General features: G+C 36.2%; 2 protein-coding genes across 2 annotated transcripts in view; one reads left to right on the top strand and one right to left on the bottom strand.

The window, feature by feature from the left end:
- The window catches only part of Daxx (Daxx-like protein), a 48506-nt gene extending 37658 nt beyond the window's left edge, over positions 1-10848 (top strand). The window contains exons 6-8 of the mRNA XM_076491527.1: positions 746-918; positions 2287-2464; positions 8649-10848. Coding sequence (XP_076347642.1) covers positions 746-918; positions 2287-2464; positions 8649-9034 — 737 coding nt within the window. The 3' untranslated portion in view covers positions 9035-10848. The remainder of the gene's footprint in view (positions 1-745; positions 919-2286; positions 2465-8648) is intronic.
- A 5478-nt stretch (positions 10849-16326) lies between these two features.
- Positions 16327-26497, bottom strand: part of LOC143245322 (uncharacterized) — a 53583-nt gene continuing 43412 nt past the window's right edge. Inside the window, exons 6-9 of the mRNA XM_076491528.1 lie at positions 24449-24511; positions 23654-23726; positions 22998-23133; positions 16327-19086 (exon numbers count right to left, since the gene is read on the bottom strand). Of these exons, the coding sequence (XP_076347643.1) occupies positions 18705-19086; positions 22998-23133; positions 23654-23726; positions 24449-24511 (654 nt within the window). The 3' untranslated portion in view covers positions 16327-18704. The remainder of the gene's footprint in view (positions 19087-22997; positions 23134-23653; positions 23727-24448; positions 24512-26497) is intronic.

The following is a 26497-nucleotide window of genomic DNA, read 5'->3' on the forward strand; positions in this document are numbered from 1 at the left end:
GTGCTGTCACATCCATGCCTGTGCCATATATGGACTAACATCCTGTATTCAAGGCTCGGCTCTGCACCAGTTGGCAGTCGACTCAGAGTGAGCAACATGATAACAAGCTATTCCAGATAAAAACTTTCTGTTGCTCTCTGAAGTTTAGTTTATTTAAGGATCAAAAGTTGTCCTGGCTATGCTACACATTGGTCACAGTTTCTTAACTCATTGTTTTCTTTTATCTGGGGCTGATACACCAGTGTATGGCCTGTGTGATACCGAAGTCACAATGGCCACATTTTACTGTCGTGTCATTATTACAACTTTGAGGGACAGCACCATATTAGTTTGTTTTTTTTTCCTATGGGTTCAACTCCGATGATGGACAGTGTCATTGGTGACAGTGACACTGTCCACCTCAGTTGTGTTTTTAAGTTTTAAGTATTTAAAGGCCATTGACCTTTTTAGTTTGAAAACTTCCCTTTGTTTTAACATTATTTCTTTTCAGATATTCTAATCGTTTTACTATTATTTTTAATTTCTTTTTATCTGTTGTTTGGCACAGGTTACCCAGTTTTGCACCAATAAATGTCAAAGAACCAAACAGCCATTTTAGAACCAGTTATTTGGTTTTTATTTCAGGCACTAATTACGTACAGATTAAATGTTGTTAGTAGTTTCAGTACATTAAATGTTTGAGGTGAGAGCACTTTACAACTGATCTGGTTAAACAGCACTAATATGGTCTTGTTTTCCACATCAGCTCGGGAAATATTTCAAGATGTAGGTAAAGAACTCAAGAAACGGCGTTGCCTCGATGACTTGGAACAAATCAACAGCTATGGTGACGTGGATGGTGATCCAGCAGAGATAGATGATGAACTCTGTTCAAAGTTAGAAGAAAGCTCTAACATTTGTCAGAAAAAAATTGATGAAGTAAGTGTTTCCATATAAACTACAGTAGTAAGTGTCACTTGTATGGCAATTGTTAGGTAAAGAGTTAACATATAGAAGTTTCTGTTTAGTTGTTTTTATTAGTGTTTTGTTCATGTTCTCAAATGCTTAACTAATTAAAGCAACTTTCAACCAAATTTTATTTTTAATTATTAAATTTTTTATCCAAACTTTTGTCTTGTATGAAGCTGCAATCACTTTATAAACTAAAAGTAAGGCAGACAAACTTATAGTTATTACAAATAGGAAGGCAATTTGGAGTAGGATTGGCTTCCATACTGGACACTTTTTTCTGTATTATTCTGCAAGGGTTTTAAATAAAATATTCAATCAGATTCCAGAAATAATCCTTAGTCTCTGTGGAATTTATTCATATGTTGTGAATGCCTTTTGGGAATAAGTTTTTGTTGGAGTTATCTCACCTTTAGGCTTGTGCCTACTCTTTAAAATATCTTCTTTAATAGCTTTATTTGTGTTTAAATATATTTCATTTGATGTTTGCAGTGATCACAATTCTCTGAATACTATTTTTGTGTTTAAATTCATGCAAAATTGTGAATCATGCTTCAATAAAATTTGTAGTACTAACCATGCATTTGTGTTCTTCAAATTTCCCTAATCCTTTCCAGCTGAACTACAGTACTACCACCAATTAAGTTTTTTTTAATGTTATCTTTTTATTCTTTATACTTCTTCAAGTTTTGAAATAAATATATGAAGTGTTCTTGGTAATATACAAGTGGTTGATTGACGCTAGGTTATACTTTATGGTATGAATGGGTATATTTTGTTGAAGTTGCAGTGCATTTTATTGTTCACTTCAAAGTTTTTTTTGCAAAATGTTGAAACTTTATTATAGCCATGTGTATGCATAAAAGTAAGAATGATCTAAATGTTTTAGGTAATGAACAAGTCAGATTTATTTATTGTAAAAACCAAAAATGGTGTGTAGTTAATAACTTGTGATTATGACCCGTTAAGTCGTAACAAAATTAAAAACAACTGTTTCATTTATTCTGGCAATATCTTTGACACTGTTCTAAAACACAAAATGTCATATTTCAAGTATTTTTAGATATCTGTTTATTTGTGAAATGAAAATATTTACTGGATGATGCTCGGACTCTGGAAACTGTAAATAAGGTTTACATGGACTAGAAGATGTGAAAGGCTATCCTACACTGTTTGTTTTCTGGAATGAGTTATTTCTGATTGTTCTTTAATATTTTACTGAAGAGCTACTGTGATTTATACACTTATAAGTATTTTTTTAATGAAACTACCACAAGACTAACCGATTTGTTGTGACGTATTGATCGGATTACTTTGATGTGATTTATTTGTCATTAGTTAATAGACAAGTACGCACAGGAGCAGACTGAAATGAAACTGCAACCAGAAGAAGTTCCAGATGACTTAAATGACGACGTTGATGTATTGATATCTGAGAGTAAAGATGAGGAAGACGAGGAGGACGAGGAAGATGAGGAAGATTTTGAAGCAATTGAAAGAACTGTAGAAAGTGAAGGTGAGTATGATGATTCAGGCAAGGTGTTTGTAAAACTCATACTTGTTTAATGATGATTCAGGCAAGGTGTTTGTAAAACTCATACCTGTGTAATGATGATTCAGGCAAGGTGTTTGTACAACTCATACCTGTGTAATGATGGTTCAGGCAAGGTGTTTGTAAAACTCATACCTGTGTAATGATGATTCAGGCAAGGTGTTTGTACAACTCATACCTGTGTAATGATGGTTCAGGCAAGGTGTTTGTAAAACTCATACTTGTTTAATGATGATTCAGGCAAGGTGTTTGTAAAACTCATACATGTGTAATGATGGTTCAGGCAAGGTGTTTGTAAAACTCATACTTGTGTAATGATGGTTCAGGCAAGGTGTTTGTAAAACTCATACCTGTGTAATGATGGTTCAGGCAAGGTGTTTGTAAAACTCATACTTGTGTAATGATGGTTCAGGCAAGGTGTTTGTAAAACTCATACTTGTTTAATGATGATTCAGGCAAGGTGTTTGTAAAACTCATACCTGTGTAATGATGATTCAGGCAAGGTGTTTGTAAAACTCATACCTGTGTAATGATGATTCAGGCAAGGTGTTTGTAAAACTCATACCTGTGTAATGATGGTTCAGGCAAGGTGTTTGTAAAACTCATACCTGTGTAATGATGATTCAGGCAAGGTGTTTGTACAACTCATACCTGTGTAATGATGGTTCAGGCAAGGTGTTTGTAAAACTCATACCTGTGTAATGATGATTCAGGCAAGGTGTTTGTACAACTCATACCTGTGTAATGATGGTTCAGGCAAGGTGTTTGTAAAACTCATATCTGTGTAATGATGATTCAGGCAAGGTGTTTGTACAACTCATACCTGTGTAATGATGATTCAGGCAAGGTGTTTGTACAACTCATACCTGTGTAATGATGATTCAGGCAAGGTGTTTGTAAAACTCATACCTGTGTAATGATGGTTCAGGCAAGGTGTTTGTAAAACTCATACCTGTGTAATGATGATTCAGGCAAGGTGAAAACTCATACCTGTGTAATGATGATTCAGGCAAGGTGTTTGTACAACACATACCTGTGTAATGATGGTTCAGGCAAGGTGTTTGTAAAACTTATACCTGTGTAATGATGGTTCCTTCCCCAACAGAGGATGATTCAGGCAAGGTGTTTGTAAAACTCATACATGTGTAATGATGTTTCCTTTCCCAGTGTCGGATGATTCAGGCAAGGTGTTTGTAAAACTCATACATGTGTAATGATGTTTCCTTTCCCAGTGTCGGATGATTCAGGCAAGGTGTTTGTAAAACTCATACCTGTGTAATGATGGTTCCTTCCTCAACAGAGGATGATTCAGGCAAGGTGTTTGTAAAACTCATACCTGTGTAATGATGATTCAGGCAAGGTGTTTGTACAACACATACCTGTGTAATGATGGTTCAGGCAAGGTGTTTGTAAAACTCATACTTGTGTAATGATGGTTCCTTCCCCAACAGAGGATGATTCAGGCAAGGTGTTTGTAAAACTCATACCTGTGTAATGATGATTCAGGCAAGGTGTTTGTACAACTCATACCTGTGTAATGATGGTTCAGGCAAGGTGTTTGTAAAACTCATACTTGTTTAATGATGATTCAGGCAAGGTGTTTGTAAAACTCATACATGTGTAATGATGGTTCAGGCAAGGTGTTTGTAAAACTCATACTTGTGTAATGATGGTTCAGGCAAGGTGTTTGTAAAACTCATACCTGTGTAATGATGGTTCAGGCAAGGTGTTTGTAAAACTCATACCTGTGTAATGATGGTTCAGGCAAGGTGTTTGTAAAACTCATACTTGTTTAATGATGATTCAGGCAAGGTGTTTGTAAAACTCATACCTGTGTAATGATGATTCAGGCAAGGTGTTTGTAAAACTCATACCTGTGTAATGATGATTCAGGCAAGGTGTTTGTAAAACTCATACCTGTGTAATGATGGTTCAGGCAAGGTGTTTGTAAAACTCATACCTGTGTAATGATGATTCAGGCAAGGTGTTTGTACAACTCATACCTGTGTAATGATGGTTCAGGCAAGGTGTTTGTAAAACTCATACCTGTGTAATGATGATTCAGGCAGGGTGTTTGTACAACTCATACCTGTGTAATGATGGTTCAGGCAAGGTGTTTGTAAAACTCATACCTGTGTAATGATGATTCAGGCAAGGTGTTTGTACAACTCATACCTGTGTAATGATGGTTCAGGCAAGGTGTTTGTAAAACTCATACCTGTGTAATGATGATTCAGGCAAGGTGTTTGTACAACACATACCTGTGTAATGATGGTTCAGGCAAGGTGTTTGTAAAACTCATACCTGTGTAATGATGGTTCAGGCAAGGTGTTTGTAAAACTCATACCTGTGTAATGATGATTCAGGCAAGGTGTTTGTACAACACATATCTGTGTAATGATGGTTCAGGCAAGGTGTTTGTAAAACTCATACCTGTGTAATGATGGTTCCTTCCCCAACAGAGGATGATTCAGGCAAGGTGTTTGTAAAACTCATACATGTGTAATGATGTTTCCTTTCCCAGTGTCGGATGATTCAGGCAAGGTGTTTGTAAAACTCATACATGTGTAATGATGTTTCCTTTCCCAGTGTCGGATGATTCAGGCAAGGTGTTTGTAAAACTCATACCTGTGTAATGATGGTTCCTTCCTCAACAGAGGATGATTCAGGCAAGGTGTTTGTAAAACTCATACCTGTGTAATGATGATTCAGGCAAGGTGTTTGTACAACACATACCTGTGTAATGATGGTTCAGGCAAGGTGTTTGTAAAACTCATACTTGTGTAATGATGGTTCCTTCCCCAACAGAGGATGATTCAGGCAAGGTGTTTGTAAAACTCATACTTGTGTAATGATGGTTCCTACCCCAACAGAGGATGATTCAGGCAAGGTGTTTGTAAAACTCATACCTGTGTAATGATGGTTCCTTCCCCAACAGAGGATGATTCAGGCAAGGTGTTTGTAAAACTCATACCTGTGTAATGATGGTTCCTTCCCCAACAGAGGATGATTCAGGCAAGGTGTTTGTAAAACTCATACTTGTGTAATGATGTTTCCTTCCCCAGTAGAGAATGATTCAGGCAAGGTGTTTGTAAAACTCATACCTGTGTAATGATGGTTCCTTCCCCAGTATAGGATGATTCAGGCAAGGTGTTTGTAAAACTCATACTTGTGTAATGATGGTTCCTTCCCCAACAGAGGATGATTCAGGCAAGGTGTTTGTAAAACTCATACTTGTGTTATGATGGTTCCTTCCCCAGTAGAGAATGATTCAGGCAAGGTGTTTGTAAAACTCATACCTGTGTAATGATGGTTCAGGCAAGGTGTTTGTAAAACTCATACTTGTTTAATGATGGTTCCTACCCCAACAGAGGATGATTCAGGCAAGGTGTTTGTAAAACTCATACCTGTGTAATGATGGTTCCTTCCCCAACAGAGGATGATTCAGGCAAGGTGTTTGTAAAACTCATACCTGTGTAATGATGGTTCCTTCCCCAACAGAGGATGATTCAGGCAAGGTGTTTGTAAAACTCATACTTGTGTAATGATGTTTCCTTCCCCAGTAGAGAATGATTCAGGCAAGGTGTTTGTAAAACTCATACCTGTGTAATGATGGTTCCTTCCCCAGTATAGGATGATTCAGGCAAGGTGTTTGTAAAACTCATACTTGTGTAATGATGGTTCCTTCCCCAACAGAGGATGATTCAGGCAAGGTGTTTGTAAAACTCATACTTGTGTGATGATGGTTCCTACCCCAACAGAGGATGATTCAGGCAAGGTGTTTGTAAAACTCATACCTGTGTAATGATGGTTCAGGCAAGGTGTTTGTAAAACTCATACTTGTTTAATGATGGTTCCTTCCCCAGTAGAGAATGATTCAGGCAAGGTGTTTGTAAAACTGATACCTGTGTAATGATGGTTCCTTCCCCAACAGAGGATGATTCAGGCAAGGTGTGTGTAAAACTCATACCTGTGTAATGATGGTTCCTTCCCCAACAGAGAATGATTCAGGCAAGGTGTTTGTAAAACTCATACTTGTGTAATGATGGTTCCTACCCCAACAGAGGATGATTCAGGCAAGGTGTTTGTAAAACTCATACTTGTGTAATGATGGTTCCTATCCCAACAGAGGATGATTCAGGCTAGGTGTTTGTAAAACTCATACTTGTGTAATGATGGTTCCTTCCCCAACAGAGAATGATTCAGGCAAGGTGTTTGTAAAACTCATACCTGTGTAATGATGGTTCCTACCCCAACAGAGAATGATTCAGGCAAGGTGTTTGTAAAATGCATACTTGTGTAATGATGGTTCCTTCCCCAACAGAGGATGATTCAGGCAAGGTGTTTGTAAAACTCATACTTGTGTAATGATGGTTCCTTCCCCAACAGAGGATGATTCAGGCTAGGTGTTTGTAAAACTCATACCTGTGTAATGATGGTTCCTTCCCCAACAGAGGATGATTCAGGCTAGGTGTTTGTAAAACTCATACCTGTGTAATGATGGTTCCTTCCCCAACAGAGGATGATTCAGGCAAGGTGTTTGTAAAACTCATACTTGTGTAATGATGGTTCCTTCCCCAACAGAGGATGATTCAGGCAAGGTGTTTGTAAAACTCATACTTGTGTAATGATGGTTCCTTCCCCAACAGAGGATGATTCAGGCAAGGTGTTTGTAAAACTCATACCTGTGTAATGATGGTTCCTTCCCCAACAGAGGATGATTCAGGCAAGGTGTTTGTAAAACTCATACTTGTGTAATGATGGTTCCTTCCCCAACAGAGGATGATTCAGGCAAGGTGTTTGTAAAACTCATACCTGTGTAATGATGGTTCCTTCCCCAACAGAGGATGATTCAGGCAAGGTGTTTGTAAAACTCATACTTGTGTAATGATGGTTCCTTCCCCAACAGAGAATGATTCAGGCAAGGTGTTTGTAAAACTCATACTTGTGTAATGATGGTTCCTTCCCAACAGAGGATGATTCAGGCAAGGTGTTTGTAAAACTCATACCTGTGTTAATGATGGTTCCTTCCCAACAGAGGATGATTCAGGCAAGGTGTTTGTAAAACTCATACTTGTGTAATGATGGTTCCTTCCCCAGTATAGGATGATTCAGGCAAGGTGTTTGTAAAACTCATACTTGTGTAATGATGGTTCCTTCCCCAGTATAGGATGATTCAGGCAAGGTGTTTGTAAAACTCATACCTGTGTAATGATGGTTCCTTCCCCAACAGAGGATGATTCAGGCAAGGTGTTTGTAAAACTCATACCTGTGTAATGATGGTTCCTTCCCAACAGAGAATGATTCAGGCAAGGTGTTTGTAAAACTCATACCTGTGTAATGATGGTTCCTTCCCCAACAGAGGATGATTCAGGCAAGGTGTTTGTAAAACTCATACCTGTGTAATGATGGTTCCTTCCCCAACAGAGGATGATTCAGGCAAGGTGTTTGTAAAACTCATACCTGTGTAATGATGGTTCCTACCCCAACAGAGGATGATTCAGGCAAGGTGTTTGTAAAACTCATACTTGTGTAATGATGGTTCCTACCCCAACAGAGAATGATTCAGGCAAGGTGTTTGTACAACTCATACCTGTGTAATGATGGTTCCTTCTCCAGTAGAGAATGATTCAGGCAAGGTGTTTGTAAAACTCATACTTGTTTAATGATGGTTCCTTCCCCAACAGAGGATGATTCAGGCTAGGTGTTTGTAAAACTCATACTTGTGTAATGATGGTTCCTTCCCCAACAGAGGATGATTCAGGCAAGGTGTTTGTACAACTCATACCTGTGTAATGATGGTTCCTTCTCCAGCAGAGGATGATTCAGGCAAGGTGTTTGTAAAGCTCATACTTGTGTAATGATGGTTCCTTCCCCAACAGAGGATGATTCAGCCAAGGTGTTTGTAAAGCTCATACTTGTTTAATGATGGTTCCTTCCCCAACAGAGGATGATTGAGGCAAGGTGTTTGTAAAACTTATACTTGTGTAATGATAGTTCCTTCCCCAGTAGAGAATGATTCAGGCAAGGTGTTTGTAAAACTCATACTTGTGTAATGATGGTTCCTTCCCCAGTAGAGAATGATTCAGGCAAGGTGTTTGTAAAACTCATACTTGTGTAATGATGGTTCCTATTCCTTCCCCAACAGAGGATGAAAACTTGGAAACAATGGAATTTTCCTGCAGTGCCTATCAGAAAAAGACGGTCTCCAAAGTACCTGAAGATTCTGTCGAAGTCGATAACGGAGAGAACTCGGTGTCCGATAAGGATGCTGTGAATGTCTTGACTAGTCTTAACTTAATCTCTACTAGCTCTCCGATCATTCCGTGCGATGGTAGTGATAAAAATGGTTCATTCCCTTACTTGGATTTAGAAGTGGACTGTGAGGACGGTGATACGATTGATGTAAGTACAGAAGAGAAGATCCTTACTCCATCTGTTCAGACGGTAGAGCACAAGAGAAAAGGAGATGATTTATGTGAACATGCAAACGTGAAACGATTGTGCACTAAAGATATCAAAACCAACAGCTAGCCCATCTTCATACCTGTTAGTTTCACCGAATGTGTACAGGAAAGGTAAGAATTATATTTTGCTCAAACAAGACATTGCATCAATTGAAAGAGTATATTTCTATGAAGTTCAGTCATCTTTTGTACACTGTATAATTCTCATTATGCGAAACACGTTGAAAGTAGGTCAGGTGAAATGTTGTTGTTACATTTCTTGTTGCAACTGTTCAGTGATTCCATTTTTAAGCTTATTTACACTGAGCAGAATATGTAATAAGTTAGTTAACCAAGCAGTCTACATTTTACACTACTATTTTCAGCAAACGGTTAATTCTACATACTAGAAGAAGCCTTAAAGTTCAGTTACGTTGATGGCTGAAGGAAGTATTTTTTTTGCAGGGCTAATTTTATTGTATTTACAAAACTGTTTATTGTAAAAGTTGACTTACCAACTTAAGTCTGCTATGTTCAGTTAGTGTACTACGGTCTGTGCAGTTTCAGGTTTTCAAGTAGTGTGTGATGCTTGGTGATGGGGAAATATTTTATAAAAATGTGGCATTGAAAAACAAAAAAAAATATACAAGTGTCAAGGGTATTGGTAGATAAAATTGCAATTTCCAGCATTAATGTTTTTGCATCATTTGGGAAAATTATTTACAATAGAATTTTAATAAAAATAAATTAATTTTTATTATTTAATTTCTGTGTTGGGGATTTTCACTGGATTTGTGCTTCACTTTTGTTCACTAGAAGAGTTTAATAAGATGACGTTGTGAAAGGAATATTATTTTGGAATTAATTAATCATATTTTAGGTACAATGTGAAATACTGTCTAAAAATGGTATTCCAGTGTGGCATACCTGGCCTCTTTATGCATTATATTCAATTATGTGTGTAACTTACAAATTTTCCAGCCATTACATTCATCAACTTGTAAACACAAGTGGATACTGTTAAAGACCCTTGTAACAAAATTTATTCATTCTACCAGTTTTTTGTGTGTAAATTGTTTATCTGTTGTCAAACAACCAACCAAACATTCTTAACACTACATGTGAACAGCATCCAGGAAAATGTAATGACTGGGTCTTGTTTTTCATCTGTATATCTAATTTGATTGCAGTTTTTTTTCACCCTGAGTATTGGATCATAGCATGGTCTTTATTTATTGTGTTGTGAATTTTGTATATCATATATTAAACTGTCCAAAACCTTCAAATCATGTTTTTAATTTTATGGTGTGAAAAATATATTTAACTAAAAAAACATTGGTTTTCTGTACTATAATGCCTAATGTAAGGTGAATTGTAATTTTTTTAGTTTTATTTACTCAATTCAATCAGTCTAATCAAATGATTTAGCTTGAAAGAATAATTGATATGTGTGTTTATTGGGCTTTTTGCCAATGTTTTTTGTCCAGTACCATGTTCAGGTTATGTTTTCATTTTTCATATCCTCTATGATTGATCATTATGGGCCGTACATCACTCGTTTTGAAAGTTGCTTCTGTCTTACAATCATTACTGGAACTATAAAAGTGAGAATGGTTTTCAAGACCAGTATATGAAGGTGTTGTGTAAGATGAAACATTTTTATATATTTATATGTAAGGTGTGTACTCTCACTGATTTATGGGTAATAAATTAAAACCCTAGGTAATATATCGAATGTCTGAAATAAATAAATAAATAAAATAATTCATGGAGTTTAATTAATCTATTTAAGATAAGAATGGAAGTACTCATAACCATGGTGATAACTGATTGAAATTAATCAAATCTGTAATTTCTTCTTAGCTTTCTAATGCTGAAATAAGATATCCTTTTAAAAAGAAACTAAGCCTGTGGTTGTCTGGAATTTCTTATGCCTTGTGCACACTGCTAAAGATGTGCACTAATTTAATATCAGTGTGTTTTTAGCATTGTTTTACCAGTGTTTCTTTTATCAAGTGCGTAGACTTGCACATCACAAATGATATCTTAATGGAAAGTTGAGAGCAAATCTTTGAATCAGTAGCCATCATTTATCTTGCAAAATTATAAGATTTTGACTGGTTTATGGAAGTGAAAAGTCCCCTTGAGTGAGTGAGGCACGTGATTGTCAGTCTTTGACATGTAACTTCTTTGCTGAAAGTTTCATAAAAGCAAACCTCTATTTGACATGTGTCAGTCTCTCAACACAGAATACTGATACTGACCTTCATGTATCTAAAAATCTACTATGGAATTATTAAGAATTTTTTAAAAAAATAAGCCAGCTATGAAGAACAGAACTAAAATAACAGTAATATAACTCACTATACAAGAACACTAAAGCATATAATATTTAGTGTATTAAGTCCTCAGCTGAGTGCCATCTCTTTTAATGTCTTTAATTGTAAATACACACAAAAAAAGGTTTCATATGGATGTTTACAAACTGTAAGATAAACTGCATTAACCTGACTTTTGACTCTTAAAGTAGTCTTGAATTGAGTCATTCAAACTCTATCATAGCTGCATTGTAGTGCAAGAACAACTGTACTTTACAAAGTATAAATGTTGTGAATACTGCCAGCATACCTTCAGTGAAGAAGTGTTTTCATTACCTGACAAACAGGTATTCTGTCAGTAGGCCACACCACTGATTTGTTTTCAACGTGTGGATTTCTTTCCAACGGGTTTTTCATTTGGGTTGAATCAACACCTTTAAATTCATTATTAAAACTACACTAACTTAACAGGAATGAGTTGAGTAAAACTATTGAGATTTTTACAAAAGAAAAACCTTTCATTTCATAAGAATGAAGAACAAGGGTTAGAGTATGATCTTGAATTTTGTTGTTAAATTGTTGGTAACTTTCTCAAGTGATTGTTTGTGTAATATGATATCAGGAAAGGCCATTATATAATTTCCATTATTAACATACTGGGAGACATTATAGCAAAAGAAACAACAAAGGAACAGCTGCAATTTTATTGATAGCTAGTGAGTTTAGTGTGGGAAAGAATATTCCAGTTTACTCTGAGAATTTGTTTGTGCCTACATTTTAAATGTATCAGAAATTGGTCTGGGTTGAATAAGCCCCCACTTTCTTAAGACTCTTAACATACTCTGCAATCTTCCAGGTTGTTACAGTGTCTTGTAGCATTGTTCCAGGTTGTTACAGTGTCTTGTAGCATTGTTCCAGGTTGTCACAGTGTCTTGTAGCATTGTTCCAGGTTGTCACAGTGTCTTGTAGCATTGTTCCAGGTTGTCACAGTGTCTTGTAGCATTGTTCCAGGTTGTCACAGTGTCTTGTAGCATTGTTTCCAGGTTGTCACAGTGTCACGTGGCATTGTTCCAGGTTGTCACAGTGTCACGTGGCATTGTTCCAGGTTGTCACAGTGTCTTGTAGCATTGTTCCAGGTTGTCACAGTGTCTTGTAGCATTGTTCCAGGTTGTCACAGTGTCTTGTGGCATTGTTCCAGGTTGTCACAGTGTCTTGTGGCATTGTTCCAGGTTGTCACAGTGTCTTGTAACATTGTTCCAGGTTGTCACAGTGTCGTGTAACATTGTTCCAGGTTGTCACAGTGTCGTGTAACATTGTTCCAGGTTGTCACAGTGTCTTGTGGCATTGTTCCAGGTTGTCACAGTGTCTTCCAGGTTGTCACAGTGTCGTGTAACATTGTTCCAGTTTGTCACAGTGTCGTGTAACATTGTTCCAGTTTGTTACAGTGTCGTGTAACATTGTTCCAGGTTGTCACAGTGTCACGTGGCATTGTTCCAGGTTGTCACAGTGTCGTGTAACATTGTTCCAGGTTGTTACAGTGTCACGTGGCATTGTTCCAGGTTGTTACAATGTTGTTTAACTAGTTAATGTTCACAGACTTGAACTTTTCAGTGTCATCAAGTTTGCAACTCAGACAGTTGCTTTTGTTTCAAAATGTTTTATAGATTATTTTAATCTATTTAAATCTTAAAGCCTTAAAGTAAAACTGGAAGTATTCCATCTTTCACTTGCACAATCTAAGTTTTAATATTTTATGAAAATATCTTATATTTAAGTTTTCTTTTTCAAAACAGTGAAAAACCAATCATCTGTTGAAAATATTAGTTTTGATCAGGATGTTTTTTATTGACCCATTAACTGTGGCTGCTCTTAAACACCCTGGAATTTCTGAAAGCCATGCGTTGTATGTGGCATACAGTCATTCAACTACCATGGACAGATCATACCCCTACACAGAAAATCAGTTAAAATTTGTGTTCGTTTTGGGGATAGATGAGTTTTGTTTCAGTCTTACCATTAATTTGGTCTCTTTCTTTCTGTTAAATGTCTCTTACTTTGTTTTTATTGTAGATTTATAGGTGTTGTGAGTTTATACAGACAGGCCAACTATTACTTGGGTTATATCAAAATTCTTTATGTATTTGTAGATAGCATCAAGTTTGCAAAATATAATTCACATATAAATAAACAGGTGAGCATTTATATGTGTGTTCATATTAGAAACATCTTGTGTCAGGCTTTTATTATTAAGAAGTTTAACACCACCTTTTGGCTGTTTCTAATTAATTGTTTTTTCCAAATGTATTATACGTGTTTTTGTAACCTTGCTGTCTTACATTCTTGCTGTGATACATCTGTGAGGTTATTTTAAACTGGTGTATTCAACAGAACACTCCTGTGTGTTGGATGTTTTAATTTAATGTTGTCTGTGTTTCTTACTGCATTTCTTAAATGTTGTTCTCACTGAAACTGTCCTGGTCTGTTAAGAAGGTAGGGAAAAAAGTCTGAAGTGTCCAGTTTACAATACATTTGCAACATCTTTAACCTGAGAAACTGATAATGCCAGAATATAAGAAATCCAAAGGGACCAAAAACCAGTTAACACTTTATCTCAAATTCTAGCCATGAAATTGTTTCCATATTTTTAATATACATTTGCCACATAATTTAATATTTATCAGTGTATTCCTGGGTGGTTTCATGTTGAATAACATGTCCACTGCAGAAAGTTAGTTGGAGGATAAAACCTTATGCATTGAATGTTCTATCAAAAAGAGATTCACAAGTGGAGAATTTCACAGAAGTAATATGTACTTTAAAAAAAGGAACGTGCCAACAGGATTTATTTTCAGAAAAAGAAACCATGAGCAAGGTTTAATTTTGGAAAAGGAAAGCTTCACTATGATGTATTTTTAGAGAGGAAAACATTGAGATTACCTGTCAAATCTTTTGAAAGACTATTTTTAAGAGGAATCTTCTTTTAGAAGGAGAATGGACAGGTATATACTGTATGTGATAGAATGAAAACTTTCAGTTTAGTGGAAATATCCTTCCATCAGAGAACTTTTACTGTTGTGTTTTGAGAAATTCCTTTTTCTCAAGATATTGTTTATATTACAAATATTATCTCAATTACTGCATTGTACAAATGCAAGTTGAATCTGCATGTTTGTTTATAATAAAATGTGATTGCACTTTTGTTGGTCATGTAACACATGAACAGTTTAGTAATTTAACAGATCCTGCATACTATCATTATAATTATGATATATTTATCATTCCATTACTCCTTACGAAGTTGGTGCAAACTACTGGATGGTTTTAAAGAGATTTCCCATCTTTAAACTACAGACATCACTTGTTTCTATGTTAGAGCTGAATGACAATTTGATCTTTAAACCAATTTCATGCTAAACCACCTATCAATTATACTGACCCAATCAATGAAATGGTCAAGTCCATTTGAAGCACATAATTTTGATTAAAGACATGATTTATTATTATAGGAACAACTGGTTAATTGTTTCAAACATAGTAGCGTTAATTTATTTCGAAATAAAAGTGTTTACTTGTTTGTTGCATTTATTTGTTCTATCATGGAATAATAGATGGCGATAGTATCGATCTTGGAATAGGGATTTATAGGTTTAAAAAAAGAACTACGATTTTATATCGGAAATAACATTTTAAAAATAGTCAATCATTTAGAAAACATTGTTATTACAAAAAGATATTTTACGATTTTTAAAAACGACATGAGAGTGACTCACTGCCATGTAATTTTGTATCATAATGCACTATTATTTGTAGCACCTAACAATAAACATTATTTTAAACTTCACATTTGCTTGGTGTTGTCTGATTTACGTTTTGGTTACTGGTGTGATTTGGGTGTATAAACAAATGAAATATTAATCAAAACGAGTGTTCTTATCACACCATTACGACAGTAAATGATCGTTTGTGCCAGTACAAAATATTACACCATTGTCAGGTTTCTTTATGTACAACCATAAATAACACAAATATAATTTAAGTATGCATTTAAAAATGGAAAATAAACCCAACTTAAACTAGTAAAGCTTTTTAACAAATTCACCAGGTGGCAGGACAGTGAGAATAACCTGAGTATTCAGAAAAATAAACCAGTAACAACTCCATTGTAGAAGCTAATATTGGTAAAGTGTGTGTACTTTGTAGAACTTGAGAATTAGTAGATAGGCGTCAGGTGTTTGTATCTCTTTCATGTTTGTGTTAAATATAAAATGTTAATGGGAAGTCAGGACAGTTGGTTATCCATAGAATTGTGACAAGAAGTATCCAGAAGAAAATAAATGGTGTAACGATACTGACCGAATAGAATTTAAAATATTTTCAATTCCTCTTGTGGTTAACATTGGGGTCTATACAGCTAACTGAATCAGTCTATATTGCAACATTTGTATTGGGTGCTTCTAATAGGAATTCTACAATTAACCAACAATTCTTTCTGTTAAAAATTTAAATTTCTTTTTTCTCTGTTTATTTGTTCAGTTTTTATATATCCATGGTGTGAACACAACGTCTATAGCTTTTAGTGAAGACACAACCCTAATAACTTGCTTTTGTTTTTGGATATACTTATTTTGAAAACTTGATGATAAATTTGGAGATTTTGTTTGAGGAATTGGGCCTTTATTTGCTTTGTTTTAAAACGCACTGTATCAAACTTTGAATAGAAAGTGATTGCACTTAATAATTTGTTTTTGTGATTTATGTTAAAACATTCTGGACAAAATTGATGTTATGGTTTGGTCACAGGTTCCGTATCAGTTTGGGCGTTCATTCCAATCCTGTTTTGGTTGTTTTAACCTCCCTCTTTTATTTATGTTTTCAGTCTTCTGAAAAAAAAAAAAAACGTAGCGTTGTTCAGCTTCTGCTGTATACGACGGTGGGCGTTGCGATAATTTATTTGTCAAATTTTATTCCATTTTTAAAATCTCGCAACCAGGGGGCGTCAATCAGTAGATAAAACATCAGCATTTGTAACTACGATAACAAAACAAACGATCATAAGGTTCAGAAAAGGACTACATTTATTTCACTCAGTTTCGTTCATACAACTTAAAGAGCGCTCCGGTACGTGATACGCTTTCATACATCTTCTATATACCATTGATAAAACAATATCACGGAGATAGTACTGTTGACATGAAAACAAACAAATTATAGAGCAGCACCAACATTGGTGTGTAGCTGAAGTTATTTTTTAAATCACACAAAATGTCTGAATTGTTCCATCAATCGTCACGTTGTATCGTGTCCAACTGTTATGACTAATGTTGCTGTCATGTTTTACAACTACTATTCACCCACCACTTAATAGCTTTACGTGTCACGGATTTTTGTTGTTGTTTTTAGTCATTGGAGCTTCGTTCTTATGGAGCAGCCCTCTATAAGCTAATTAGAAATGCATGGTTGTTGTATGGGCTTGTTTTAAAATATAACACTATTTTGTTTGGCCAGTGAGGTTTGATGAATAGTAAATTAATGTTTATTGTACGTTATTATAAACGCAGAATGTTTGGATGAAAACCGACAAAAACTCGAATGTTATCATTTCTTAATATTGTTCGTTCAAACAGTTTTTGTTTCTGTTTCGTTGAATAGAAAAAAGTTAAATATGGTAAAACTGCGCCAATGGAAAGTTTAATATTCCATTATGTGTATATTTTTTTGCGGTAGTTTACTTTGAAGATATGTGGTAACATAATAGTGATTCACCAATATTTTTTGTCGTTTTCTAAGCTTTTGTCTTTGCAACCCTTTTAATTGTAGTGAAAATACGCCCCTCTCAGAATTATAAAACTTTATTTTTTTTAACCAATCACGTTGTACAATCAACGAATCAGATTTAACCTTTCTTTTTTCCGGGAGCCCCCTAGTGGCACAGTGGTATGTCTGAGGACTTACACACTAAAAACCGGGTTTCGATACCCGTGGTGGGCAGAGCACATATAGCTCATTGTGTAGCTTTGTGCTTAATGCAAAACAAACAAACAAACTTTTTCCGGGTAAGCACGTAACAATTAATACCGAGAAAGATTTCCAGCAAAAGCCCAACCATAGCATTTCAGCATTTCCTACCAATTAAAGCGTAACTTAAAAATCGTGAAATAAACCAATGAGAAACCTTGTAATTATTCTTTGCGAGTTTATTTGGTTTCTTAACCAAAATCCATTCATATTCTGTAAACTAGAAGTGCCAAGAAGGTAAATGACTAGCATATATACAAAACATGTGGTTGCATTGTCACAGATCACAAAATAGAAACTGAACAAAAGAACTACACAATGAGTATTACCCAGAAGTTAAAACTTTTGTTTTTTCATTATGCGGCAGGGCGTGGTCCGTTAGGCTGTGAATCCAGAAGTTCATGGTTCCAGTGTACAATTTCAAAACGTGTTCTGCACGACTCAGAAAACATACACATTCAATTTCGGCTTAAGTGCGCTATAAGAGTGGCAGTGGATGTACGTTTTCATGGATAATGTGTGGTTTGCAGTGTGTGAATGTTTTTATAATCTAGTTAGCAGTACGCGGGCGTCATGTACCAAGTTTCGAAATATTTATTTCTCAAGTAGAACGGTCTTAAACTTTATTATCATTTGTGAAAAGCTTTACAAGAATATAAAATATGTATGTTGGAAGCCATGTTTGTAAGTTCTTCAACACCTTTAAGTCTTTGTCAGTCACATTAGCTTGCCGACTGAACACCTTACACTAAATTCAGCATTCGAAGAATGAATAAAAACTATAAACCTGGGCCTTTTCCAAAGGTGGTCCGTTCTTCTTCTGGGGCAAATTGGGGTATGTGAGGGCTATCGATTCTTGTACGTTAGTTTTATAAATTACTAACTTATCCGGAAACTCGAGATTCTTTAATGTAGCGATGGCACAAGATGTTAAATTATAGTATTTAAGGCCTAACTGTGAGGTGTTCTTCTGTGTTGTAATACCTGATACGAGGGTTCGTTTAAATTCCCTACACATGGTTTCTCAAACAGAGCTGAAAGTATCATATTGAACAGAAGACACTCAAGTATGAGACCCCTTACAAATCTTTAAATATTACAGCACTAGGTAAGTGCTGTAGTCGAAAGCTGTTTATACCAGGTGGTGGCCTCCATGTTGGGGTTCTATAGAAAACGAAATAAACTAAATGTATACAAAGATACTGCATTCAGGTGGAAAGTTATTAAGCAACACCATCCGCCCACGGAGCAACACACGTTTGTTTTATAATTAAGATACAGAAAAAAAAAACTAAAACAACACCAACACGAAAATCCTTCCAATATTACGCGTATACCGACGTCCTTCTAGCGTGCGCTCGCGCGCACGGTTTGATGACGACATTCGCCCATTTCGTAAAGTTTTATATTGAAGTTCTCAACACCTCAGGTTGATCGGTAGAGAAGGAGAGTCATATCCCGGTATGCTAAGCGAATGTAACACTGTTTAGAATGTGTCACGCAGCTGCCCCAGTTGCGGCCCACAATGCAGTGCCACGTGGGGTTATAGAGGGTATCGAAATCCTGTTTGATGCTCTCCGCAATGTGTTTTTCTGTCGTGTAAAGTTTGATTGCTTGGGCCGCACTCTCTAAGGCTTTACGCTGCATGTCGCTAGGCATGTCTGCCGCTTGAATCTTCAACTCGTTCAGGATTTCCTCTTCGTCCGTAGAAACTGTGGTGGTGGAAAAGCGCCCTCTACTCTGACGACTTGTGGTAGTATCTTGGGGTTTATTACTAAATGGTTCAGCGAAGTGGCGGGAAGTACTTCTAAAAAAGAAAGAAACTAGTAATACAAGATAATTTTACTTTTGTTACAGACAATTTTAGACTTTTTATCACACAATAGTTTGTTATTTTCTCGTTTTAAAAAATAAGGATGTTGAAAAAAATGTAGGTTTGTTTTAAATTATTCTATAAATGGACGTTTTTTGTTAAATATTTGAAAATCACACCAAAATGTGTTATGAAAATAAAAATTGCGTTAAAAGGACTTTTATTTAATAAATTAATTAAGAAATTTTATAAATATTATTTTATGAGTAGGAATAGGCTCGAATCATAATCCGAGGGTCACGGGTTCGAATAACGGTCGCACCAAACATGCCCGTCCTTTCAGCCGTAGGGGCGTTATAATGTGACGGTCAATCCCACTATTCGTTGGTAAAATAGTAGCCCAAGAGTTGGCGGTGGATGGTAATGACTAGCTGCCTTCCCTCTAGTCTTACACTGCTAAAGTAGGGACGGCTAGCGTAGATAGCCCTCGCGTAGCTTTGCGCGAAATTCAAAACAAACAAAAAGTAGTAACACTGGTGTTATAAATGTTTTACAAGTTCGATTCTCAGGATTAGCAGTTTTTAGGATATAGATATATACATACACACACACACACACTCTAATTTTTGTTTGAAATTATTGTACACTAACATATATTTTAACAGTAATTTTCTTAACACGTATGAATAAATATAAAATGTGCAGCCAACCCAATCCCTTGGATCAGAGTGTATATACAATATGATTGTCTAGTGGGTCGTTTGCAACCGTATTTTGTCATACCATCTGTTATTTCAATAAGAAACTTGCATCGCGTTTGGTTTCAAGGAAAGGGAGATTGAATACAATGCATTGTGGGCATAAATATTTGGGTTTTGATGCAAAGAGTGTTTAGTAGTTACTGGGATTTGTACTGCTGGATGCCATCGTTCCTTGTCATTTTATTGAGCGCAAGAAAAGACTTACGAAAGTGAGCGGGTTTGACACTCGCATCTCTATAAGAAGTGTCAAAGGGCAGATATTTAGTTCAGTTCAAATCAGTCATAAGCGTATGTAATACATAATATTTTTGTTAGTATAATTGATATATGTATGTATATATTTACATATGGAAACTAAACAAATATGTAGTCAGGGACCTTCTCTTAATACGTTTTTTTCGCATGCTTCTATTTCGAAATTTATTTCAGCCAGTTGACAGAGGAAGTCCCAGTTTTTATGTGGAATTACCTCACTGAACGAAACGTTTGTTTTTCCTTAGATTCGTTATTTAACAAATACGACGACTGAAAGATCCATGTTGATATGAAAGTTTAGGAACTGCAAAAGTGATTTAGACTGCTGTAGTGTACTCTTTTAACTGAATAATTCTGGTGGGTAATTTTGCCGTAAATTAACCGTTCAAGAGATACAGGGCATGAAGTATTTATATATTTAAAGCCGTGGGAGTTCTCATGTTTGTAAACAATGTTAGTTATACGCTCTTATTATTTAATATTAGGTCTTTAGTTGTACAGGAATTTCTCCATTCTAGATTTAGGAGTTTTTAAGTCCACGTTTGAGGAAGTGTTGGGGGAAGGTTAGGTCTGCGCAGAACTGCGCAAAATACAAGTACCTTCTGTTCAACACGTCACCTCTGTTGTTGTGCAGGTATTGTCGGACCACAAGGAACACTTATTATCGTGAAAACGTGTTTTTCACATGGTTTTCTTTGTTTTAAACAAGCTCTCGTAACAGCAGGCTAAAAAGTGTGTGCTTGGTTGATTCTAATCGGAGTTTATGTTATATACCAACGGAAGCATAAATAGTTTCCGATATTCTTAGTTTTCGTTTGTTCAGTTCTATCGGTGTCGTAACTGAGTGCGACGTTAAAAATTTACACTTACTATAGAGGTCGTATCTGTTTATATTAAAACCATTGTGGTGCCTTACTGAGTCGTTACAATCCATACGTGTTGTCATACTGTATCTGAGAAATGTACATATTTACAACAGACTTCAGCGTAGTTTCCACTGTAAAAGATTTCAGTCATCACGTTTTCATGTTCAAAGCAGTTTCTTCTTCTTTGCATGGTTTTCATAAGCCCACTAGTGCACAATTAAGATGGATTCCCAGCGCCATTTTCCACACACTGAATGCACAGACGCTGCGTTTTGCGACTTAAATGTTATGTCTTCATATGGAATAGTATGAATACCAGTCTTGTACTCTAACTGCTTGAAATATGCAACGGTTGAGTAAATATGTTGTGGAAACAACTTGTGTCACTTTCATGTGACGGAGAATCGCCTTGTTTATCGTCTTTGGGACATGTGGACGGAAGTTTCAGCGGACATATGTATTCGCGGATCATCCTGTGTTACAAAACGTTGCTCTTCGTTTACCACGTCCCGGATACGTCCTTTTGCAGGTCCGTGTTTGAATGGTCCTGGTGCCCCAAATTGATTCATATTTCTTTGTTCCACTTTATATGCAAATTAAGTATCTGAAACGTCAAGTTTTCTTTGGTATCACATTATCCACGATAGCCAAACTGTTGTTATGATATACATCATTCCATAGGCTGTGGTTGTCACGTGATTTACTTGTTTGTACATTCAAATTTACTTTAATGTAACGTATTCAACCCTTTGTATAACAATAATTTTTAACCTGTGACCTGGGATCGTATAACAAAAGCATGATGAGGGACAATATTTGGGGGCTTGATACGTGAAAGTGATTTAAATTACAGTCGCAAATCTCGAAAAACTACTCACTTCTAAACATTTTTGTATAACTTTAGTATAAATACATGTAAATCTTGATTCATATATTGTTTTATTCAGACCTCATGTAAATGAAAATGTGCAAATTTGCCCGTTTTTACATATAAAACAGGTTAATTTCTAAATTTCGTTATCCAGGTCACAAAAACAAAGTCCGAAGGGAATAATGGCCATTTTCTGTACTTTTACAACACAAGCAATTAAGAAATAACACATACTATCCAGGAACAGAATTTGTGTTACATTGTGTTATTCATCTTGTGAAATCTCATCAGTCACGTGGTTACCCTAGTGTGGTTCTATGGTTCATACTGTGGTAGTGCCAGAGAAAAAGAACAAAAAAGCCCCGAGTACCTCACAAGAATTATGATCAAATACCCATAGATGATTAAAGTACCGCATTATTCAGCGGCGGCTGGTATTGACTAGCACCTTCCCTCTCGTCTATCACACAAAGATTAGGGGCGACTAGAGCAGATGGCTCCCGAATAGCTTTGTGAAACATACAAGGAACAGTAATAATTATCTTCACAATTTTTTTAACGCCCGTATAGCGCTTTACTTGTGGGTTTAATTTTCCTATTATCAACGGTTATTAAAATAAAATGGTTCGTTCGGTTTAAATTTCGCGCAAAGCGACACGAGGACTATCTCCGCGAGCTATCCCCGATTAACCATTTAAAGACTAGAGAGAAGGCAGCTACTCGCCAACGCTTGGGCTACTCTGTTGCTATTAAATAGTGTGATTTACCTTGACATTATGACGTCCCTACGAATTAAAGGGCGAGCATGTTTTCTTGGGCCGGAGATTCGAACCTGCGCGTCGAGCACCCTGACTCCGTCGCAACAAACATGCTCGCCCTTTCAGCCGTGGGGGCGTCATAATGTTAGGTCAATCCCACTATTCGTTGGTAAAAGAATAACCCAAGAGTTGGCGGTGGGTAGTGATGACTAGCTGCCTTCCCTCAAGTCTTACACTGCTAAATTAGGAACGGCTAGCGGAGATAGCCCTCGCATAGCTTTGCACTAAATTAAAAAACAAAAATCAAAACATACTACGACTCTAAGTCGGTTTAATATTTGTGGAATACATGTATTGAAGTTTGCTGGGTTTGTTGCGCGTGCGCTATCCTTACCGATTTCCAAAGTAAGGTCTGGGCAAGTATTCATAGATATCATTGGCACGGTCATGTCTGCCTGATTTTTCCATCCTGTCCAACTTGTCCTGTCTCGTCACATGGTCAGCGATGTAGTCGGAATCTTCTGTCACACCTACAAGAAGTTTCAACTCGGTGAAAATTAAAACTGTTCACAGAATGTTTCGGAAATATCCGATTTCATAAGTTTAAATAAACATACACCTTAGGCAATCACTTCCGTACAAAAATACTGTAAAAATCATAACCTCTTTCAACGGGCACCTTTTGTAACTGTCACTACAATATATTTAAATGCACCAGAGTGGACGGGACGTGTTTTTTTGTTTAATAAGTGCTTCAAAACTGAGTCACAAAGGTTATTTCTTACAGACGAAAGGTTGCATTGTACAAACTAGCAGGTGTCCAGTCAAGAACGTTAACCTTAAGTAACACACCTGTTTAAGTGCTTCACCGACTTCGTAATTACAACGAAATGTTCAAAATCTAGAAGGGAATTATACTAAACATTTGATTTACAAACCACGTACACGTGCATAATTGTTCTTTTACTTACACGTGTGCTCGTGCATGACTTCATTGACACATCAGTGATGTAACTACCATTAATTACTTAGATACAAATCATGACTTACTTTTTTGAAACGAGTCCACGGCGCCGTTCTTTGCTTTCTTGTAGTACGAATACACACAAACTACGCTGTAAATCTACAAATACATAAAAGCGAATGTCAAATGTCGTTAAGGTAAACCATGCAAAACGTATAAAATAAAGTTACTCGGTTCAGGTTCACCTGGGCGATAGATAGTCAACTCTATGCCAATCCATTTGGCAACACTGTAATTTGTTTACTGTATAAATCATTGTTCATTTTGTTTTATTATTCGGTTTATTTTCTGAGTATAAATGCAATATTTCACAAACTTGTTTCGTCTTCATTAAATCGTTCTATTTTGTATTTATCTATTCAAAATACAACAAATTACTCCTACACATTGTAAACGTAAATATAATAAATCAGTATCGTCACACAATTGTCGACAAGTTGAGTTCTACGACTTGTCCAGTCGACGACCTGCCGTTTCAAGATAATTTACTGTCGCCCAAGTGTCACCGAACACTTGTGTGTAAAAAAAACATAGGAGTGAGGTTCGTACTGGTACATAAGAAACTAATGTGTGACACTATATTGAATCTAGTTTGAAGAAATAATGGCCACAGAAACTTTATAAGACTTAATAAATCAGAACGAGTTTGTAACACATATAATGTTTTATTTTAGTCTCGAATGTTCTGGCTACAAACATTGTTACGATAGTTAACTTTCGATACCTAAGTACAGACTGGTTGGTGAAGAGACACTAACACAAACTATATACATAAACGTTAAAGTTCGTTTTTTTTTTGTCACTAGAAAAAGCTAACTTACTCTCAATCCAGTGAGGAAACCCACGATGATAGCCACCATGATGTCATTGGCACCGCAGCTGGTCTGTATATTACAAAATATATAACTGGTTTACCGAAATACAGACTTTCAAACAGTGATTTTTTGTATACTTTCCAATCCAGAGTTGTTTTACTTATTTACTTAGGACGATCTATTACTCAGTTGATATGACTTATATTATTAATTAATTAAGTAATCACTCTCGAGAGATGTTCCCTAATAAGGAAGCCCTTGTTATTCATAACATTTATATTAATGGTAAATATTCTAACTCTCCTACAGTCGTCCCTAACTTTGAACTACTGACATTCAGTACCACCCAAGCTGAGAAATTAACTGTCACTCCTATAACACGCCCATAGCTTAAACTGCGTGGAAAATTGTGTTTACGCACGAATCTGGCTCTCTTGCCCCGAAATCCATGCACAACGTAACAAGAATCGCAAGTGTTCATCACAACACACACAAAACGTAACTACCTGTCCTTTGGTAACTGGTGATAAAGAACGGTTACTTTATGAGACAAAACTCATCAAATACGTGTTACTGACACTTGTCAACATAGTATCTGTTCTTCCTCGAGAAGCTTCTATAAAACACTAATTATTTTGTACATAGCGTTCAAAGTTGGCGTCGGTCCAAAAACGTTTAACAATTTCTTAAAATATGTTGTTTTTTTTCCTTGTAATACTAACAGCTTGTTAGCGTTTAATAACAATTATCAAAGTTGTACAAACTGTAATGATAAACACGTATCACTTCGCAAAAGGTGTTGACTGAAAATGGTTCCATAATAGATGTACTCTTTAAATAGTGCTTCGAAGTATTAATATGGCGTAGATATAGTGTGGACAGGTGAAAGTTTACATAAAGTAATGGGGAGAAAAAAAAATCAAACATCTTTTACAATTGTACACACCTATAGTAAAATATACATGTAATGAATACATATATTAATTAATTTTCAGTCGCTAGCAGGAACCACAAAAGTATCGAAAAGTACTGAATCACTCGCTATGTAAAGACGACATCAAAGGTTGTATTAGAACAATACAAAAATCTGTATTTTCTACTTCACAGATCAACGTACGCTCTATGTGGAGAGCTGCCTGGCATGCGGTAGTTACTCTATATTCGGCCTATGTGCCGCTTTTCAGCTATCTAGAGCGTCCCAAAGTCCAAAACCAGCGAATGGCCAAAACCGAGATTTTAAAAACAATTCGTTCAACCTCACCTTTCTTCAACACGTTTAGCCTGGTTCTAACATTAACTATAATTTTATCATCATTTGATAGAGCAACTATTATTATATGTAATATCTACAAATCTTTAGAATACACTATATCACCTTATAAAAAAGTAAGCAAACAAGTATAAGGATAAAAAGTTATCGCCAAATAAAAAAACTGTCTAGGTCTGGCTACTGACAAACACGTGACACACGTATCACTTCGTAAAAGCTACACGAGGGCTATATGCGCTAGCCGTCCCTAATTTAGCAGTGTAAGACTAGAGGGAAGGCAGCTAGTCATCACCACACACCGTCAACTCTTGGACTACTCTTTTACCAACGAATAGTGGGATTGACCGTCACATTATAACGCCTCCACGGCTGAAAGGGCGAGCATGTTTGGTGTGACGGGGATTCGAACGCGTGACCTTCAAATTACGGGTAGAGCACCTTAACCGGGCCCCTGACTTTAAACGGGGACAAACCCCCCTTTATTACGGACTTCGTCACGGGCAAAACAAATAGGACCAGAATTTACGATTGTAAAATAATCATAAACGCAATTTACTAAAGGAAATATATATTAATAAAACCTGAGATTCTATCAAACAGCAAGTTTTCGATAGACAAAGTGGGGTAGCCAATAATGTTTGTATTTTATTTTACATTTAAAGTCAAAATGTGCTATGCGAATATGAGCCAGATCAAGTGATATGTTCACTTCCATCCTTATCTTATCTGGTTCCTTTTCTAAAGGTCAGTCAGTAGCCAGTCCAACACAACTGTTTTATTTGGTG

The sequence above is a fragment of the Tachypleus tridentatus genome, chromosome 2 (genome assembly GCF_004210375.1).
Source record: "Tachypleus tridentatus isolate NWPU-2018 chromosome 2, ASM421037v1, whole genome shotgun sequence".
NCBI lineage: Eukaryota > Metazoa > Arthropoda > Merostomata > Xiphosura > Limulidae > Tachypleus > Tachypleus tridentatus.